The 21582-nt window shown below is 37.1% G+C and overlaps 8 protein-coding genes across 8 annotated transcripts; 6 read left to right on the forward strand and 2 right to left on the reverse strand.

The window, feature by feature from the left end:
- Nucleotides 1–1832: 1832 nt before the first annotated feature.
- Nucleotides 1833–3866, forward strand: C5L36_0E01240 (uncharacterized protein; the record flags this gene model as incomplete). Its single annotated transcript, XM_029467678.1, has 1 exon — nt 1833–3866. One exon carries the CDS (start codon nt 1833–1835, stop codon nt 3864–3866), a length of 2034 nt encoding a protein of 677 aa, XP_029323538.1.
- Nucleotides 3867–4040: 174 nt separating this feature from the next.
- C5L36_0E01250 (uncharacterized protein) lies at nt 4041–4835 on the reverse strand (the record flags this gene model as incomplete). The annotated part of the gene is made up of 1 exon (XM_029467679.1): nt 4041–4835. The coding sequence occupies one exon, from the start codon at nt 4833–4835 to the stop codon at nt 4041–4043; it is 795 nt and encodes a 264-aa protein (XP_029323539.1).
- A 514-nt stretch (nt 4836–5349) lies between these two features.
- On the forward strand, nt 5350–7056 carry C5L36_0E01260 (uncharacterized protein; the record flags this gene model as incomplete). The annotated part of the gene is made up of 1 exon (XM_029467680.1): nt 5350–7056. The coding sequence occupies one exon, from the start codon at nt 5350–5352 to the stop codon at nt 7054–7056; it is 1707 nt and encodes a 568-aa protein (XP_029323540.1).
- Nucleotides 7057–7532: 476 nt separating this feature from the next.
- C5L36_0E01270 (uncharacterized protein) lies at nt 7533–8879 on the forward strand (the record flags this gene model as incomplete). Its single annotated transcript, XM_029467681.1, has 1 exon — nt 7533–8879. The coding sequence occupies one exon, from the start codon at nt 7533–7535 to the stop codon at nt 8877–8879; it is 1347 nt and encodes a 448-aa protein (XP_029323541.1).
- Nucleotides 8880–9374: 495 nt separating this feature from the next.
- On the forward strand, nt 9375–11984 carry C5L36_0E01280 (uncharacterized protein; the record flags this gene model as incomplete). Its single annotated transcript, XM_029467682.1, has 1 exon — nt 9375–11984. One exon carries the CDS (start codon nt 9375–9377, stop codon nt 11982–11984), a length of 2610 nt encoding a protein of 869 aa, XP_029323542.1.
- Nucleotides 11985–12846: 862 nt separating this feature from the next.
- C5L36_0E01290 (uncharacterized protein) lies at nt 12847–15948 on the reverse strand (the record flags this gene model as incomplete). The annotated part of the gene is made up of 1 exon (XM_029467683.1): nt 12847–15948. The coding sequence occupies one exon, from the start codon at nt 15946–15948 to the stop codon at nt 12847–12849; it is 3102 nt and encodes a 1033-aa protein (XP_029323543.1).
- A 1897-nt stretch (nt 15949–17845) lies between these two features.
- C5L36_0E01300 (uncharacterized protein) lies at nt 17846–18814 on the forward strand (the record flags this gene model as incomplete). The annotated part of the gene is made up of 1 exon (XM_029467684.1): nt 17846–18814. One exon carries the CDS (start codon nt 17846–17848, stop codon nt 18812–18814), a length of 969 nt encoding a protein of 322 aa, XP_029323544.1.
- A 436-nt stretch (nt 18815–19250) lies between these two features.
- C5L36_0E01310 (uncharacterized protein) lies at nt 19251–21374 on the forward strand (the record flags this gene model as incomplete). The annotated part of the gene is made up of 1 exon (XM_029467685.1): nt 19251–21374. One exon carries the CDS (start codon nt 19251–19253, stop codon nt 21372–21374), a length of 2124 nt encoding a protein of 707 aa, XP_029323545.1.
- Nucleotides 21375–21582: the final 208 nt, after the last annotated feature.

Consider the following 21582-nt stretch of genomic DNA (forward strand, 5'->3'; position numbering starts at 1 on the left):
TGTGCCCCTTTATATAGGAAACAAGAGCTTTACAATACACATACAGTAAATAGACACTAAAATACAACTCCAATATTGATTGGATAGAAGTTGCCCCACCTAATTTACAAATTCCATGCTATAAATGTTAAATTGCATTTCCTCTAGCTTGGTTTTTTTTTTTTTTTTTTTTTTAAAGAAACCTCTTCTTTTTCTTCAACCGTTTCTTCATTTCCTTTTCTTTGCTATTGTTATGGTTGTTGCTTCTCACATCTTCAGATATGATTGACTGTATATGCTACTTTATACCGGTAGAAGGTTGTTCTTTATTCCTTCCTTTTTTTTTTCTCTCTCTCTGTCTCTCTCCCTCTCCGCCACTTGATAGAATTGACAAATAGTAGAAAAGAATATTTTAGCATTGGTCACGTGACCAGCGTGTAGGGCAATTTTTTGTTTTATCTCATCTTCACTCCATCTCTCCCTTACAAAGTTACTGAATGAGGTTCTATCAAAAGAAAAAAAAAAAAAAAAAAAACCACGCGCGAGCGTTCGCGCCTGCCGCTTTCGGACGCCCTGTTATTTTTTTCTAACTCGTATGTCGTTTTTTTTTCAGCTGTACATGCCGTTTTCGGCGAAGGTGGCATTGGAATATCCGTTTTTCCTTTGTTCCCATTGATTCGAAAACGACATTATACTTTTTACATAGTTGGTTCGTCTAACATAGTCCATTATTCCCTAATTAACTTTTGTTGGAGAAAGGAAAAAATTAATTATGGCTCTCACTACTACCCCCCCTCCCCTCAAACTCTACTGGTTTCTCCATGTTGCATCGCCTAGCCTTCCTTTCCACTGGTAACTCCATATTTCTTATCCATATCACGTTTCTGTTGCGACAGTGTTCGCATTGGGAGTTGACTTGATACTCTTCTCCGCTGCACCCTCACTTCGCACACAAACGTCACTAGGTATATAAATATATATATATATATATACATACATATATATATACATTATACATATACTAACTGCACGCAATCGCAAAACATAAGCAATCGTATACTTATACAAAATAAACTTTAAAAACCAGTTGCTGCGTGTATCGTTTTGCTTCAATCTCACAATAGAGCACGACACGTTTTTTTTTTCTTATTTTTTGGTTTTTTTTTTTTCTCATTATTGGCTAATTTGGTTTAAATTACATTAAAAGGCGCAAAATCATCTCGCTCCAGCCATTTCTTGAAGTTGTTTTTTTTTATCATTGTTAACCCCAAGACAAAAACTATCAAGTTAGAAGCCATAGTATATATATATAGATATACATATCTATATATACATACACACACACAAAGACATATATATATAGGTATAGATATATCTATATATATATATATATATAAGAACACCAGAGCAAGATTTGACAAATTCAAAGGAAACGAAAAACGAAGAAATACAATACACTATATTACAACACAATACCATATTATCCAAGAGGAAAAAAGAAAAGAGGCAAAAAAAGGTGAAGAAACAAATTCCCATCACTCTATCAACCTCTACTCACTTGAAGGAGAAAAAAACCACCGTCATTTACTAAACGCAGTTGGTTGACAAGGGATCTACTTTTTGTTTTGTTTTGTTTTGTTTCCTCAAAACTTCATTCCCAGAGTGTACATCCATCTCCAGACACTACATTAACAGATCTATTTTCACCTCCCCATCCTCATTTGGATTCCATTAACTGTATATTAGCTTAACCCCTACTCCTGTTTTAATACGTTCAAACACTTAATTCTATTAGGAATTTCACCTTATTAAGAAAAGAAAAATTTTTTTTTGTTCCAGCATCATCTCCAATCATGTCATTCTATGCTTCCAATAACTCCTCGGACGATCTGAATTTGTCCTTGAAGAATCTAACAATAAATACCAACTTGAGTAAGACAAATACAAATAATAATACGAATAGTAATATCAATAGCAACAACAGCATTAGCAATAGCAATACTAATACTAAAACGAACAATACTATCACCACTAATGCAACTGCTAACTCAAGCTCTAATCCAAACTCTTCTTCTAATTTGGCACCCTACACAATATTGAAGATTAAAAACATCCCAAACGATATAACCCTGAGAGAAGCCTTTTTGATTTTCTCCTTATGCTTAAATGACGTGAACTTTGTTGATATAGTTCAAGAACAGAATAACCAAGGCTCAGGAACTTGTCCCTCGATCATTTCCAAATTCTATTCCTCTAAAATAGCAAGCCAGGTTTTCCAATTGTTGAATGATAAACAACTTTTTGGTACTGCATTCCCCAGGGTACAGTGTGAACTAATAAATGGCCCTAATAATAACACTGGTGGTAATATCACGGTCACTAGTCAGAATAAGAATCATAACTCATCGAATTACTTATTTATGAACCCATTCAATGATGATCTTCATGCTTATTCCAACAGTATTGTAACTTCAAATTTGAACTCAAAAATAGAACATTCTCCTGGAATTTCCTCTCCAAAACCAAACAAATTGGAAGACTTGAAACTAAATTTAACACATGATATCAATGATACTTTAAGTTCAATCAATAATCACCATTTATCAATGATGAGCAGCTCTAATAATCACATTACTGGTTGGCCAAAGGAAGAATCCACTCCATTGGCCACGCCAAGTAATACCTCCCAGATTATTAGAAACGATCCATTGTTGCTAAATAATCCAATCTCAATGAATTTAACGACTCCGATATTATCAGATTGGCCTTCAAATCCTCCAAATTCTGCATCAAATGCGTCTTTTTTCAGCATTAATGATCTCACGCAAACCGTTGTAGGTAACTCTTACTCTTCAGCCGCTACCACTACTACAACCTCGAACAACAACAACAACATTAACAACAACAACAACAACATTAACAACAACAACAACAATAATAATAACAATAACAGCAATAACAGCAACAACAACAATAATAATAATAATCATAATCATAACAGCTGCAATAGCAAACCAAGTTCTAATGAAAATATCTCGACTGCTTCACATTCAAATCAGCCGCCTTTGATGAGATCACAATCTCATCAGTCCTCGACCTCCCCTAAACATTCAACTGTTATACCTGATTTATCATTATTGGCTAGGGTGCCTCCCCCAGCGAATCCGGCAGACCAGAATCCTCCTTGCAACACCCTATACGTAGGAAACTTACCCCCGGATACAACTGAAAATGAATTGCGTATGTTGTTCAGGTTGCAGCCAGGGTTCAAAAGGTTATCATTTAGAACCAAACAAAATAATGGTGCTTCATCCCATCATGGGCCAATGTGTTTTGTTGAGTTTGAAGATGTGGCATACGCTACAAAGGCCTTGGCTGAATTGTACGGTAAGACTTTACCAAGACAAAATGCTCTGAACAACAATAAAGGTGGCATTAGATTGAGTTTCAGTAAAAACCCCTTGGGTGTTAGAGGACCAGGTCAACAGAGAAGAAATAATGGACCTTCCCAACAATCACAACCACCAGCGCAACAATCGCAAGGCCAACAACAACAAGGACAAGCACAGGGACAAGAACAAGGTCAAGGTCAATTCCAGTCACAATCTCAGCCGCAGCCTTTATCTCAACTAACATCTCAGTCACATTCCCAATCCAAACGTCACCATCTACAACAGCCACAGCATCTTCAACAGCCACCGCCGCAACAGACATCTACACCGTCTGATCATTCATTCCAAAGGATGACCGACTTACCTATCAGTGGTAGCCATAACGTCCCTTCTGTCAATCTACAAAGTATAGCATTCAACAACCCAGCAATGAATAGTGTGGGCCTGAATAATTTGAATGGCTATTCCTTCATGAATAACCAGTACCCGTTCTAATCAACTACAAAACACTAACTTTACACTAGCCATGAGTTCTTTTTTTTTTCTAGTTTTTGTCCGTTCTGTCCCTGTACTGTTATTACTGCCAGTAGCACATTAGTTATCGTATCTTAAATATCGTATTATAAAACTCTGTATAACAAACACTGTATATTTCCCTAGGCCCATCCATTATAACCTGACGAACTGATCGACACCCTGGTATTGCGGAACATCAAAGTTCCATTTCTCAGCAATTTCCTTGCTGATGAAGCGGCCACCAAGGTAATGCTTCACATGAGGCGCCAACTTCGCCGAACACGGCTTGGGAGCAGTTAGGCTGATCAAAGCGTCGGGCATGTACTCTTGCGACACTGGGCCCTCGTCAACATCCCAGCCACTTGGCACGTCCACGGCAAACAACTTGACGTTTTCCCTTTTCTGCAGCTTTACAATTTCGTCAATAATCAAGTTAAAAGGCTCTCTCAAGGGAGGCTTGCCCGAAAACCCAAACAACGCATCCACAACCAGGTCTCTGCCTTTGAGGACGTTGTTCAACTCTCCAGTGTGTACTGGAACGTTAAAAGACTTCAATTGGGTCTGCAAGTTGGCGTAAAACGGATTCTTGCCCTGTTTCGGGATGTATACGGCAACTTCCCTGTAGCCAAAGAGTTTCAAGTGTCTTGCCGCAACGAGCCCGTCCCCGCCGTTGTTCCCTGGACCCACTAGCACAAGGACATTGCTGAATTGGTCCGGCTTGTAATCAGCATAGATGGCCTGTGCAACGGATAACCCGGCCAACTCCATCAACTGTTCGAGCTTGTACCCCAAAGTGGACATGAGGGATGCATCTAATGCAGCCGCTGTTTTCGCAGATAGCGGTTTCATAGACATGTTGTTTCTATGTGTATACTGTTGTCTTTCAACAATGAAAGAAACAAACAAGAGGGGAAATAAGGTGAAAATAGTCTTTATAGTGCTATACATGTGCACTGCAAATATACCCTACACACTATTTATACTAAATATAGTAATACATTGTTATCTTACATACAAACAGGGTCTACAAATACCTGATGGACAAAATAATATGGTGTGATGGTTCATGCCACTCCACTGATGTGTGGTTTTTTATTTTATTTTTTTTCTTCTCTCTCCTTCTCTGATTGTGCAGTGCTCTGTTTCTATGTTTCTCCATTTCTCCCAACTCCGATGATGGACAAACTTCTGTTGTTTTGAACGTGGAAGAATCTGAGAACCAGAATAGGAAGGCGGGAGGAAAAAATGAGAATGTAAGGAAAGTCTCGAATTTCTGCCAATCTGGAAATTTATTTTCGTTGCCAGAGTTTGCAAACTGAAATTAGATTTGGATCACAACAGGAAACGTCAACATTGCTGTTAACGTGTAGTGTTCACCCCCAAATCTCTAGGATAGCATCGTGTAACTGCTGTTTCCCGCATCGTACACCCATCTCCTCATCCCTTAAGCAAAACACAAGAGATGGTTCCCTATAGAAAGAAGGACGTTAGAAAAGGCATTAGGTTTACCATCATTGTCACAGGTCCAAGTGGAACTGGCAAGACCTCGTTTGTGAATTCGTTGTTGGATGAGAACATCCTCCCGCACAGGTTTGAGCACAGCGGCGAGAAGACTGTTGGGAAGACCATTACCTATCGTGCATTGGGCTCGTTGACGGCGTCTGAGCTAGAGAAAACATTTGATCCATCATTGGCTAATCAAGAGCCGGGAATTGCAATCACAGAAACATCGGTAGAAATCATCGATGAAGATGACTCTAAGATCTTACTGACAGTTATAGACACCCCTGGTTTCGGCGACAACATCGATAACTCCATCTGTGTATCTGAGATCTGCAACTTTTTGGAACAACAGTTTGACTATGTACTTGCCGAGGAGACCAAGGTCAGGAGAAACCCTAGGTTTGAGGACACTCGAGTTCATGCATGTCTCTATTTCATCGAGCCAACGGGCCATGGACTGAGAGAGTTGGATGTTGAGTCAATGACGAGACTCTCCAAATACTGTAATATAATCCCCATCATTTCACGTGCCGATTCCTTCACAGAGAATGAGTTGGCCAATTTCAAGAGGAATGTATTGCAAGACATCGAACGTTTCAAGATCCCCGTGTTTCAATACCAGGTGGATGAGTCCGAGACGGATCCTGATATTATTGAGGAGTCAAGGTATTTGACTTCATTACAACCTTTTGCAATTGTTACCTCGGATACGGAAATGGTTGTCGATACTAAGAAAACTCGAGTTAGAAAATATCCTTGGGGGGTGGTGGATATCAACGATACTAGAGTATCCGATTTCCCGGTTTTGAAAAATGTCTTGCTTGGTTCGCAACTACAAGAACTGAAGGATATCACCCATGATTTCTTATACGAAGCTTACAGAACCGAGAGATTATCAAATGTGAGTGATTTAAAGAACGAATTCTCGGATTCAATGAGAGACTTGAAGATCAATTCAAGTGAACCTCCTTCAATGTCCAACTTGGCGGAAATCACAAAATCTGGAGGGTTACCTAAATTTGATATCCCCAAAACGAGACAATCACACCAGCACCAGCACCAGCACCAGCAACATCCAGAACTCGTTGAAGAAGAACCTGAGAGCATCAACGGTGAATTGTCAAGCAATATTAGACGTGGAAGTTTTGATTCATCAAGGTCTGAGAAATCTTCTGCATCGACTGTTAACAGAAAAAATACGATATCGGGGTCTCCTAATATCGAAGGTTCCCCACAAACGTCAATGCACAGTGGCAGTCTGATTGTTGGAGGATCACAAGTTCAGCAGCCCCATATTGATCCGAAGAAGTTACGTAAGATTAGCGAAACTGTTCCTTATATGTTAAGACACGAGACTATCCGTAGCAAACAAGCTAAATTGGAAGAGTTGGAACGTCAAAGTGCCTTAGAATTAAGCAGAAGAGCAGCGGAACTTGAACGCAAGGCCAAGGAATTGAAGATGCGTGAAACAATGTTGCGTGAACGTTTAGCTAAGGCCAACGGCAGCGGCAGTCTCTCCTTGTCAAACACAGCCGACAGTAAAGGGGCGTCTTCTATACGTTCCAATGTCTCAGAAAACCGAAAGAGAGAGACTTCATACAGCGTCCAAACTACCACTAGTGAATACGAAGATACCGTTGAAGATAACGACGGATCTGCTGCTTAGCTTGGGATCTATGTACTGACTTTGTATGTACCTATAAATCTACACTCTATACCTCAACTTGAACTACATGGGCTGTTTTCTAGGAAACAATCAGCTATACGCGTGGCTGTCCTCTTACTTAACTTCATGTTTCCCTGGTACTTGTCTTGTTCTACTGTCCCACGGATACAGGATGCAGACACCAACACTCTTCTTCGGGTGGTAAACAACCTTGGTAGAACAGTGTAAGACCAGCACAGTGCAATCTTAGTATCATTGCATCCGTGTGGGGAAACGGCAAATTCTACATTGAAGCGTTCCTGTTTTTTTTTTTGTGGCACAAACAAAGGAGAAGGTGCTTTTTCGTTGGTTCATAAGAACGGTTATTTCTGTGGTGAATTGCCACCTGGCTTTCTCCTTTAGAAGCTAGCTTTGTGTGTTTCCATTATCTTGATTTTCTGTGTAGAGACAAACAATAGCCAAGAGCCACTCCAAAAATGTCTCCTTCACAAATTAACGTTGACAACTTATCTAATTGGACTGAAGAATTCAAATCTGACGCCAAGACTCAAATCGGGGGTTCTGTATTGCAACATTCCAACATTGATGAGGTCTTGATTAACAGAGATGCAGAAATCGCCAACAAGCATATCTTCAACCACAAGATTGAAATTGAAGGTCTACCTGTCATGGATCAGAAGGCTTCTGGTAGATGTTGGTTGTTTGCATCGACTAACTTGATGCGTGTTACTGCAATGAAGAAATACAATTTGAAGGAAATCAAGCTTTCCCCATCGTATTTGTTTTTCTATGACAAATTGGAAAGAGCAAACTATTTCCTTGAACAAATCATCGACACCCATAAGGAACCAATCGATTCAAGATTGGTTCAATATTTCCTGACCAATCCAGTTGAAGATGGTGGTCAATTCACCATGATGGCACAAATTGCTACCAAATACGGTGTTGTTCCTGATCAAGTCTACCCAGATTCTTTCAACACAACCACTTCGAGGATTATGAACAGATTAGTCAACCACAGATTACGTTCTTATGCAATGACTTTACGTAACGCTCTAGATGAAGGTAAAGATGTAATGTCCTTGAAGAATGAGATGCAAAAAGAAGTTTATCGTTTGCTAACAATGTTCCTTGGTAACCCACCAAAGCCAAACGAAGAGTTTGTCTGGGAATTCACCGATAAAGATGGTAAATATGAATCTATTAAAACTACACCATTAAAATATGCAACTGAAGTTTTGGATTTCCATGCTCCAGAATATGTTTCCTTGTTAAATGACCCAAGAAATAAGTATAACAAGATGGTTCAAGTTGAAAGATTAGGTAATGTTGCTGGTGGCGAACCAGTTGCATACTTAAACTTAGAAATTGAAAAGTTATCTCAAGCTGTTGTTAACAGAATCAAAAATAACAAACCAGTTTTCTTTGGTACCGATACACCTAAATTTATGGATAAAAGTAGAGGTATTATGGATATCAATTTATGGGACTATGAGTTATTAGGTTATGATGTCCGTACCATGTCAAAGAAGGAAAGAGTTGTTTTTGGTGATTCTTTAATGACCCACGCTATGTTGATTACTGCAGTGCACGTCGATGAAAATGGCAAACCTGTCAGATACAGAGTCGAAAACAGTTGGGGTACCAAGAGTGGTCAAGAAGGTTATTACACAATGACCCAAGAATATTTTGAAGAGTACGTTTATCAAGTAGTCATTGAAAAGAGTGAATTTGCTGCCCTAAACCTCGATGTTTCCATTCTGGAGGATAAAGAACCAGTCGTCTTGCCACCTTATGACCCTATGGGTGCACTTGCTTTATAAATTGATTTTGTAGGGGGGAAAAAAAGGAAAAAGAGACATCACAAGTCAATGTGATTTAGCAAGTTATTTTTAGCTTACATTGAAGGTTATCTTCTTAAAGCTCTCCCAACGTATGTCCAACAAGTTTGGGTATCAAAACTATGTAATCCTTTTAGATAAAAAAAAATAGTACTAAATACGCTTTTATTAGACCCTGGCAAGCTGTAAACTTAGCAAAAAGAGTTAGCTCCTAACAACTGTACCAGCACTATTACTGTTGTTGAAAATTGCGATCTCTCTTCCAAATTTGGCGAGCAATGAAGTTTCACCAAATCGTGGAGTTTTAAAAAAAAAACATTGTGATACGGTTCTGGTTTTCTACAACTTTTCTTTTCCCTCTCTTGACTGCTTTGCTGGCACTGGTTGACAATCTCATTCTGAGAATCGGACCTGTTACTCCTTTCTCTCTGTCTAAATAAAAAAAAGATAAGGCAGAAAATTAGAAAACTAGGAAGCATGAATTTTACCTGGGTATTCAAAATTTTGCTGTGTTTGATATTTTCAAATCGTATCAATGCCATAGGCAATAAGGACTTTGCTAACAAAGACTACCTAATGGTAGAAGTAAAGGGGGATTATGATTTACATAACATACAAGAATTACATCCAGATTGGGAATATGAATATGAAATTGACTTTCTAGATAATTTTCATGTGTTTAGTATGAAGAAAGACCATCAGTTAATAGAAAAGTTTTCAAAGTACACATCTATCAAAGAGCTCTTGCAAGGTGACAAAAAATTAATTAAACGTGAAGATTATGATTTTTTGAGTAGTTTGAATGATAACAATGTTACAGGTGTTCATTTACTACCGAGGAAACAACTAGTAAAACGTTTCCCTGTTCCCGTATCATATGGGAAAGACGTACCTGTTCTACATTCTCGAGAGAACACGAACGTTGATTCAAGCTTAGATGAAATAGCTCAAGTTGCAGAAGAATTTGGTATTAATGATCCAATCTTCAAAGAGCAGTGGCATATTAAGAACGCGTTCAACCCAGGACACGACGTGAATGTAATACCTGTGTGGAGGAAAAATATCACAGGCAGAGGTGTAGTGACTGCATTGATTGATGATGGCTTAGATTATGAGTCAATTGATTTGAAGGATAATTATTGTCCTGAAGGTTCATGGGATTATAATGATAACAGACCAAATCCTAAACCAGAGTTGACGAATGACTACCATGGTACCAGATGTGCTGCTGAGATCGCAGCTTCCAGGGGCAATGATTACTGTGGTGTCGGGGTTGCGTATGACTCGAAAGTATCGGGCATCCGGATATTAAGTGGTGAAATTACCTCCGAAGAAGAAGCTGCTGCTATGATTTATGGATTAGACGTTAATGATATCTATTCATGTTCTTGGGGGCCACCGGACAATGGTCGTTCTATGGACGAGCCTGATAAGCTGATCAAATCGGCAATTCTAAAAGGTATCCAAGAAGGCAGAAAAGGGAAAGGTGCATTGTACGTTTTTGCAAGTGGTAATGGTGGGTCTCGTGGAGATACCTGTAATTTTGATGGTTATACCAATAGTATTTATTCACTGACAGTGACAGCAATAGATTATAAGGGGTTACATCCAAACTACGCAGAATCGTGTACTGCTGTTATGGTATCTACTTATTCCTCTGGGTCTGGTGAACATATACATACAACAGATATCCATGAACAATGTACTGCAAATCATGGTGGCACATCTGCTGCAGCACCTTTAGCGGCTGGTATATATGCACTTGTACTGGAAGCAAATCCAGAACTAACATGGAGAGATGTTCAATATTTAACCGTACTTAGTGCGGCTGAAATTGAACCATATGATCCGTCTTGGCAAAACTCAGCAATTGAAGGACGTAAATATTCGCCTAAATATGGATGGGGGAAAATTGATGCTGAGAAAATGGTTGACATGGCACAGAATAATTGGACCTTGTTAAAACCTCAAGCTTGGTACTACATGCCATATCAACAAGTGAATAAAAAAATTGAAAAGAAAATTGACGAAATTGAGGATAACTTTGAAATTTCAAATGAAGTCTTACGATATTCTAATTTTGAGAAAGTTGAGCAATTAACTATTACAGTTGATATTGATTCTCAAAAAAGAGGTGACGTTGAGGTTGATTTAATCTCTCCCAATGGCATTGTCTCCAAACTAGCTGAAAAGAGGCCTAGAGATACTGACAAAGGTGGGTTCAAAAAGTGGACTTTTTCGACAGTTGCGCATTGGGGAGAGGAAGGTACCGGTAACTGGACAATCAAAGTAAGAAATGTTGGTGAAGAAAATACCATCAATTTCAAAGGATGGCAGTTAAAGGCATTTGGTGAATGTATTGATCCAGAATTAGCTAAACGATTTGATATTGATGAAGACTATAGTTTGGTAAATAACGAAGATTATAATAAAAATGTTGAAAATGGTAAATCATTAGAGACACCAAACTCCAGTGAAACGGGCACAAGCAATGCAGAAACGGCTCATACCACTAGTGAAGAAGGTATTAAACCTACAAATACAGGTGCTTTGGGGGCCTCGCCGTTACCTAGTGAAGAAAATAAGCCAAATGATGGTAATGATGGAAATACGGCACATGCACATAAACCTACACATCACTATGTAATTTATTTTGTTTCTTTGATTGTCATTGGATTTATTGCCTCATTGTGGATATTCAAGAAAGGTAAAAAAGGAGGAGCACGTCGTTTACAAGATTATGAGTTTGATATTATACGACCAGAAGATGACGAAAGTAGCAGATTCGAATTTGAAGATCTAGAAGATGATGAAGATGCCCACGAATTTCATATCGAGTCATCCGACGAAGACGACCATCATCCACATGAACAGCAGCAACGACAACCGCCAGGTATGAATAGTGATTCCGAATTTGATTTAGGAAGCAGCTATTTGTCTGGACACGAGAAATCCAACACTGTGATTGAAGATGTTCGACAACACGAGAAAAAACAGAATACTGAAAGTTCTGGCATGCTACACTCGGCTTCTTCTGAAGAATCGCCTTTTGGTGAAATCAATGACAATAAACGTACTATTCTATAAGGCCCGTTTCTAGTACTAGCGATTGTATATACACATGTATATTATTTCCAGTTAGATTCTCATCTTTTTCCACTGATCTACGTATCCCTGCAAAATCAGAACAAAACAAGGATAGAAACACGATAGGGAAAGGATAAATAGAAGTAAAATAGGCGCAAAAGGTATATATAAAATGATAAAAATATGATAAAAAAATCAAAAGCTAAAAAATGCGGAAATTCATCTCTCCTGGAAGTAATACCATGTACCATTTGTTATTTAAACAAGGTTGTTGAATAAACGATTAATGGTTAGTGATGATCTCACCAAAACCGCCAACACCACGACAAAATAAGACTGCGGAGAAGCAGAGATCAGAACAGGTCAAAGAGGCACCTCCATCCAATAAAAAACCCTCTTTATTCAAGAGGTACAACTCCTTACCATTCCGTGCCAAATTGTATATTTGGATAACCACTGCTGGTGTTGCATGGCTGGCAGATTCTATAAGTGATCGTATTTTTGAGCAAAATATGATTGACGCAGAAGCTAACCGGCGTGTTGAAATGGAGATGAGGAAAATGAAAGAGCTGGAATTTCAAAGTAGGGTGAACAGCAAGTAGACGTGTTGATGTTTTGTTAGAGTTTATGTTATCAAGTTTGCAGGAAGCATTGTCCATATAAGAAGCTGAAATTAGTGTCATACTTCTTTTTAATACCTTGATATAAAGAGAACTATTATTTAAAGTACAGAGCCAAAGAAACATGAACAAATATAAAAAGATAAATCAACATAAATCAAACTAAACTAAATTAAACTAAATTAAACTAAAACATACTAAATCAAATTACATTATAAAAATCAAAATAAATCAAAACATTTTCAGGTGCTTCTCTTTATAGAGGAAACAAATTCTAAGAACTTTGCTGGGTTTGCATCAATACCTCTTGTGTAAACAAACTCAGATGCCAACTTTGTAGCAAAAATAGCCTTCAAGTAAGACTCTGGTACTCTTTCTAATATTCTATCTAAACCAATTTCATTCAATAATAACTTTGGTAACGCGTTTTTTAAGACAATGTTACGGAATTCAACATCATCTTCCCACAACTCCTTTGAGGAAGATAATTCATCACCCAATTTGTTGATTGCAATTGACAATTCATCAGACAAATCTGCAAAGGATTTCTTCGTATCTTGTTTCAACTTCCACAACATATTGAACTCATTATCGGCATTGATTTTAATAATTTCTTGGACTTCCTTAACATAGTCCTGATAAAACCTTGGAACTGAATTGTTAACTGGATCAACACAAAATTTATTTTGGAATTCTTCGTCACTCAACGATAATGCAGCCAAAACTTCCAAAGAAGAAGATGTAACACCACCCTTATTTGTAGATGCATCCTTTAAGACGATTGCACCGGCATCTTCCAAAATATATTTGGCAGCTTGTGTGATAAACAAATTGGCACCTTCAACAATGATAGGAATAATCGACTTACCGGTTTTAGAATCAATTAAACTTTGAACAGTTGTTACGTCAATTGAATTTGGTCTACCACCACATGGGACCCATAAATTGATAGAATTTGGAGGATAAATTTCTTTCAAATTCAAATGAAAGTTGTTTCTAAACTGAATACCGGAATGTATAATCTTACCATTAGGTAATTGTATATCCTTATCTTCAACCATAATGGCATACCCTTTTGGGCCTAATTTTGATTTATCAAACTTATTATTACCAAATCTATTATTGGCCAACCTCAAAAGTTCATTTTTATCGATACCATCTTCGTCCACAATACAACCAAACCCATCAACTAGTCCAATATAGGTCTCATTGCCAGATAACTTGATTTCATTTGAACCTAAATCACCATCACCTCCACCCATTTGTAATTTCTTGATCTTTGACCAATCATCAATATTCAATTTCTTATAGACGCCCTCAGTGTAAGCCCTAACAGATAATGTGGTCATACCATATTCATCGTGTGGAATACCACCAATAGTTGGAGATTTACCTGTAAAGAAGGCCTTCCATGGAAATCCAAACTTGGCACCCCTCTTTTTAGCATGTAAAGTTGCCCAATCAACAAAACCGGCAGTATTTTCATCTGGTCCCATATATAACATTTCATTTTTACCATAGAAATCAACAATCTTCTCTCTTGTAGGATCATTCAAAATTAACAAGTCTAATAAAGAATCGATATATTTAACAAAACATTCCTTTGGTTTTAATTGGGCAGAACCTGGATTGATTAAAATTACACCCTTTGAACCACCTTCTGGTATATCCTTATTTTTCTTTTGTTGTGTTGAAGCCAAGTTATAATTTTCATCAAATAATGACCTCATATTTTTCAAATAGAAATCTTCATTTCTTGATAAAACAATTCTGATACCTCCTCTAGCAACATCTCTAAATCTAATATGGAAACCTCTAAATTCCGAACCAACGATAAAAAACATACCAAAAGGTGTGTTTGGATATTCAGAAACTGGTAAAAATGAAGGATTCAATCTAAATGATAGAGCAATCTTAGAAGTTTGGAAAAAATTGGTCTTCAAGATGGACTTATTAAAAGAATATAAAACTTTTAAAACTGTTGAATAACCATCATTACTAATATCTTGGATTTTTTCATTAAATTGTGAATCATTTTCAATACCTTCAATTTGAGAAGTTCTTTGATAGGATAAAGTTCTAACCATTTTAGTTGAGGAAGTTGTATAGTGATTATCAACAAAATGCTTATATAATTGTTGAATGAATTCAGAATTGGAATTAAAAGTCTCAATAATGTACGATTCCGAAAAAGTTTCTGAATTAAATCTCTCCTTGATTTTAGAAACCAATTCGACATTCTTTGGATTAACAATCGAAGAATCTAACAAGATCTTCTTTAATTGTTGAAATTCAGGACCAGATCTATTCAAGAAATGAGTTGCAAATATAACACCACAATGGGCATAAATACATTCTTGAATTGACCATTCACCATTTTCAAATTTTGAATAGAATTTGTTATCTGGAATACAATATAATAAAGATGCTTCCTTAGTCAATTGTAAAGTGGTCAAGGTTGATTCGAGTTCTGGATTTGAATTCAAATACATTGAAATAATTGTATAATTATTTGAGAAATTTTCAACATATTTTCTCTTAATATTTAATCCATAATATTTAACTAAAGTTGATAATGCTGAATTATACCTATGAGAAGAACCTTTCTTAAAACCAATAATAATTCTCAATTCACCAGTTTCTGAAATTGTATAATGTTTAACAATTGGTCCCTCAGTTAATTTTGATTCTTCCAAAATTTCAGAATATAAGGTTTTCGTATAATTAGTTGCAATTTTTTGGAAAGTATCATCAGATATTAAGTCAATTTCTTTGCTTGAACTTGAATTAACCAATTGATTCTCCTCATTTGAGAAAATCGACTTATAAACAAAATGACATCTAATCATTTCACCATTGGGTAAATTGGATGTAAAGGATTCTAATCTATATGATTTATCAGCAACATCTAAAAATTCATCATCGATTTCCTTTTCAAAATTAGATACAGAACCAGTTTCAAAATAAACTGCATGATTGTCAGTTATTTTTTTAAAATGAATATCATTATTTAAATTTGAATTGACTGTAGCATTGATTTTAGCAGCATAAAGTGCCAAAATATTGGATGCTATATTTTCAACAGATTCCGATGCAAAATATGTATCATCAATTCCCAAATCATTATAGAAAAAACTCGTTTCAGATTCAATCAAGTTTTCCGGAATGAGAGAATACGAATCTAATAGGTCCATAACTTTAGAAATTTGATCATCCTTTGATTCGAAAACAGAAGGTCTGTATCCATTGGCTTGAACATCTTCTCTAGAGACATTTTGAAATGAGGATTGGGAGAAGTTGTTATCTAGAGTCAAACTCTGTAAATTTGGAATAGCTGCCGTCATTGTACTAGTGAAAGACAAAAGAGTCTTAGGAGCGGGGGGTGGATTGAGAACTAAAGAGTGAAGATTGTCTTTTGGAGAACAACTGAATAAGATACGAAACCAAGACAACAAAAGAGGAAAAACCAAGTAGAACAGTGCAAGTTAAAGAGAGAGATTAAAAAGGGAACAAAGGAGGGGGGGCAACAAGGGTATTTATAGGAATGACAAGAAACTGTGGTGACTTTGAAGTAAAAGGTAAACAAACCCGGGACATCACAAGAGGGGAGATGAAGAGAGAGAGAGGGGGGGGTGTCAATTAGTGGTTTGTTGGAGAATGCTCTAGTGATGACAATGTCCTAGAATATGAGATTACAACAGCCATGGAATGTGTAGAGTGTATTGTAAGATGTGGCGGGTACAGTTCCTAACATAATGCCCTCTCTGTAACTATGAGGGGCATTAGAAACAAAACCAGAAAAGGAAATTGCCAATTTTGATAGAGAAAAAGCATTACAGTCAATGACCTGGAGTTTCAAAGATTGGGCAAATCCTACCCCCCCCCCCCCCCCCCCCCGCCCCCACCCTATTCAATATTCCCTCAAAGTGTACATCAACAATACGTTCAAATGGACAGCTGTTCTAGAGTGACTCGTGTACCCTGGATAAGCAGGTATATCTGACTTGGTCTGGCCGTGTCCTATCAGACGATAGTATGAAGCAATGGTAAATGTGTCAAGTCCTTCTTCTGATAAGGCAACAAGGCCATATCTAACTTCTAAGCATGTTTTCTTCCCCGTTTTGGCAGATAACGACGTTTCCCTTTACTGAGAGGGAGCTAGACAATATTCCGTCCCTCCCCTTTGGGAAGTATCCGAGAGCGGCATCATTTACATTTTCCATTGTTTCTAAATCTCCACTTGCGATTATGTCGATACTTGGCGGCTCGCTGATAGTTGAACATTAGAGGATAGTCGAATGAGGGGGGGGGAAGACGGGAACGGGAACGGGAATCGATTAAACGGAACTAATTTCCCATTCATTATTACTATTTCTTAAATTGCCGCCATAACCGTGTTTTGCCGCTAAGAGTATATCTTCTCGCTTATAAATGTCAAGCGTCTCTATTAAAGGCGTACGGCAATAGTTTTGATTTTGGTCCTCTTTTGTTTCACAATTTTCTTTTTCTCTTTGTAGACATTTTCTCTTTTTTCTTTTTTCTTTTTCTTTTTCTTTTTCTTTTTCTTTTTCTTTTTCTTTTTCTTTTTCTTTTTCTTTTTCTTTTTCTTTTTTCATCTTTACCATTTTTCCGTGAATTGGGTCTATTTTCGTCCCTGGAACTAAAATACTCAAAGCGACGAGAAATAATTAAAAAAAAACAGAAAATCAAACCGAGGAGGAAAAAAAGAAATAAAACACTAGACCGTTTCAGGATGACGCGCTACAGTGTCTATGTTTGTTTGTTTTCGTCTCCTCCCCTCGTTTTTAGTTTGTTTATAGCACAAAAATTGGCCTTTTCCAAATTGGTCTGTTTCTGTATATGCCATTAACGATACATTTTATTAGCGCGTCATAGTTAAACACGAAATATTAATGGAAAAAAGTAAAACTTTGTAAAAAAAAAATGGGAAAAAATTAATAAATAGTAAATAGTAAGGATCATGGTAAGAGTGACATACACACAAACCACACATACATACGAAAACATACACATTCTCAAACTCACACTATTAAGGTATTGAATTTTCTATTATAGGGTGTTTGTTTTCATTTTTTATTTAATAAGACGTGGCCTCTATTCACCCCATTCTAAGGTCACCTTTACAGCAAGAGCTAGAGCTACCGCACCAATCATATCCACTCGGTTTCCCTTCATTTCATCCAACCTTAACTCAACTTAACTTGTCTTCACCTTGAAACGATGCTCTCCTTGCCCAAACGTACAAAGACTAACCGTCCGGCCAGTCCAACTACCGTCAACCTCGTCATTGTCATCACTATATCCATCTCTGCCTTGGCATGGATAATAGCCTTTGTAGGGTCTATTGCCGCTTCACAATCAATAGAACATTTCCCCAAATTCACTTGGTGGGGATTGGTCTTTCAACTTTTTGTGGTGATTATAATCCCAGTAGCATATTATTTGGGCTTGTTGCCTGTTTACAGAAACTTTCTAATGGCATCAGTCATAATTGCATTTATCTATTCCTCAAATTCAACTAACAATATGATCTATTACTCAAGCTCTTCAACTTCTGCTGCTAGTACCGGGTTTATCCTTCTTAGTATGACCAACTTTCTTTGGTTGGTTTATTTGGGTTCAGATGAGTCTTCCCCCATTGTGGAATTCATCGATCAATATGGTAAACCTATCAATATAATCGAAAGGAAAAGGCTTAGTATCTCCACCCAGAATAGGCACAATAGTAACAACTATAAAAGTAGTGGTAGTAACGTCGTCTATCAGTCAACCGCTTACGTGAATCACAATCAGTCAGACATTTATAGCAACATGGAAGATTCTCATGAATTGGCAGGATTCGAAAACCCAGTTAGTGAATCCTTAGAAACTCCTCAAATGTCGGAATTTAACGATTCTGCATTCAGACAATCAGGCATATTGCCCGTAATTCAGATCGATCCAAATAACAACGGAACAGGTACAAATCTAACAGGAATATCATCAGTCTCCAAATATATGGAGTCGTACCCTATATTGGTCAGAGGATTATACGACTATAATGCCAGTCCTGATGATGTTAATGAACTAAGCTTCAAAAAGGGAGAAATCTTTAGAGTAAAAAATACAAACGGTAACTGGTGGCAGGCAAAGAATAAAAAGGGTGAAATCGGTATGTGTCCAAGTAATTATCTTGAAATTGTAACTTAATAATGTTTTGTTCTATACCCTGCAATCGTTATTCTATCCCATGTACTTATTCCTCTTTCTCTTCCTCGTTTCCTTCTTTCTACCCCTTTGTTTCACCTGCTTTAATAATGTGTAATGCATAAATGTCCACTCCTTTTCTTTATAACTTATATTCACAATGATTATTTTCTACATGTATAGATGGACCTACCTGTCTAACCACTACACGCTACCATTAAACTTTTGGAAACCATAATAGCACGACCGCGTATCATTTTGGAAAATAACACAATAGGAGCGTACTAAACGTTTTTTTTTTTAATGCGGGTATCAAAAGAGACATTCACGTAGAGAGTCCAACACGCATCAACATGGGGATTCCCTTTTTTTACTCCAATAACTCTTGACTCTTCAATTGAATGCCAAACACCGTCTTCAAGGTGTCTCTCCCCACATAATGTCCAAGTATATACCGTCATCGGCATCTAATAACACCTCGTTGACGAAAGTGGCTAATGGACCTTCGAACAGGAATAACAACTATTTGACCTCCTCAGCATCAACATCAAACTCAAATCCAAATTCAAGTTACAAGAATCATAAAGTTTTTGACTTGGATGAGGACTTCGATAGTGCACTTTGTCCTCCAGCGTTGTCTCCCTTTGCATTGTCTATTTTAGACGACAAATTAGGTGATCGATATAAAAACAGTAGGGAAAGTGGGAGTCACCGGAAAATTGAGAAAAGGGACCATAATAAACTGCATACCAATTCAACTTTAAACTCGATATCTACTAATGAATTTACCAATCCGAAGAATCAAAACTTAACCAATACAACTGTCACGAGACATTCTACGTTTATGCGTAAACTAGGTCTAGGTGCACCAAAGAGACTGACTATAAATGGCGATTTCCAATCCACCGGCAATTCACAACTTCCTGATGATCATTCTGAAAGCCCGAATACAGGTACCAATTTCAAAGATATAAAGAGGAAACATTCATTGCAATTAACACCGAATAGATATTCTCCAACCCACAAAAAGACATCTCTCCCAGCATCCAGTATAAACGATTTATCAAATAAGACATCAACACCTACTAAACAGAATAAATTACCAAATTCCATTGTCAACTCACACGTTCCAATTTTAGAGTCTCCTGAATTTGGTAGAAAGACAAAACTGAATCTGTCCGATAGCAAACCAAATGGCGGGATCATCGATATCTTTAGAGATGATAAACCGTTCGTTTTAAATCTTGATAGCAAATCAAACAAGGAAAACATAAATCCTTCCAATGATTTTGATCATATACAATCTTTGGCTGAAAAGAAAAAGGAAATTTATCAACTAAAGAAAGAGCTTCAAGAATACAAGGATGAATTGGATAAACAGAAAAAAATGAAGAATGAAAAACAACCAGATAATAATCGTGATAATAACAATGTTGAAAATAACAACATGAATAGTAACCAAAAAATAACAATCAATAAGCGAACGTACAACCTACTTGAACAAATTGGTAAAGGTGGATCTTCCAAAGTCTACAGATGCTCAATTATTGATTCTCCTAAACGATTTTTTGCAATCAAAATTGTTAACTTGGAAGATCATGAAAGCTCTACAATTCAGGAATTGAAAGGTGAGATCAAAATTCTACATAAACTAAGGCATTGTAATAGGGTTGTTAGGTTGCTAGATTATTCGTTAACTTCAAAGAATATCTATTTTGTAATGGAATGTGGTAATCTTGATTTAGCCACTGTATTGTCAAATAGACACACTTTGAAAAAATTCTATGATTTAGAGTTTATCAGGTATCATTCACAAGAAATGATAAAATGTATTGATACTATACATCAACTTGATGTTGTTCATTTGGATTTGAAGCCCGCAAATTTTGTTTTTGTCAATGGTATCTTAAAATTGATTGACTTTGGAATTAGTAATTCAATCAAAGGGCATACCGTCAATGTCTACAGGGAGTTTCAGATGGGCACACCCAACTATATGGCACCTGAAACTTTGATTGATTGTGCGGAGAATGAAAATGGTTCGTCTATATGGAAGGTTGGAAAACCTGCGGATGTTTGGTCTCTAGGTTGCATATTATACCAATTAACGTATGCAATGACTCCATATGCTTCATACACAGGTACAAAAAAAATTTTGGCAATCACAAATCCTTCTATCAATATAAACTATCCTTCAAACGCAGTTAATCTAAGGAAAAAACCAGAAGAGAGGGATAATGAGGATGAATTGGAGCGAGTTTGCCCTTATTTGATTGATATGATTAAAAAATGTTTGATAAGAGACCCTAGTAGGAGAATAACGTCTCAAGAACTGTTGGGGCATCCGTTCATAAATCCTGTTATTATTGATAAAAGCGTCATCAAAGAGGTTGTTCGTGGATGTGTTGGGTTTGGAGGCCGCCATCCAGAGTTGAAGAAAATTGCATTAAGTACCAGTCATACTGATGAAAATTCTACTAAAGAGGATAAGAGAGCCCAAGAGCGTTTGGATCGATTGATTGAGGGTGTATGGAAACGTGTTAGTGGTGAAAAGGTTGAATAACCACTATATGCGGGAAAAAACACAAGATATGAAAACATAAAAGGATGGGGAAAAAAAAAGACATGATATCATTGCATATACACACAGTTTAGAGAGTGTTGCTTAATTTTGTATAATAGATTTGTAAAGTAATTAAACAGAAACAAGAAGCTGATCGATAAGGGCGATAACAAAGGTAGGGTGAATGGGACGAACAAACTAGTTGGCA

This window comes from Pichia kudriavzevii, chromosome 5 (assembly GCF_003054445.1).
Source record: "Pichia kudriavzevii chromosome 5, complete sequence".
NCBI lineage: Eukaryota > Fungi > Ascomycota > Pichiomycetes > Pichiales > Pichiaceae > Pichia > Pichia kudriavzevii.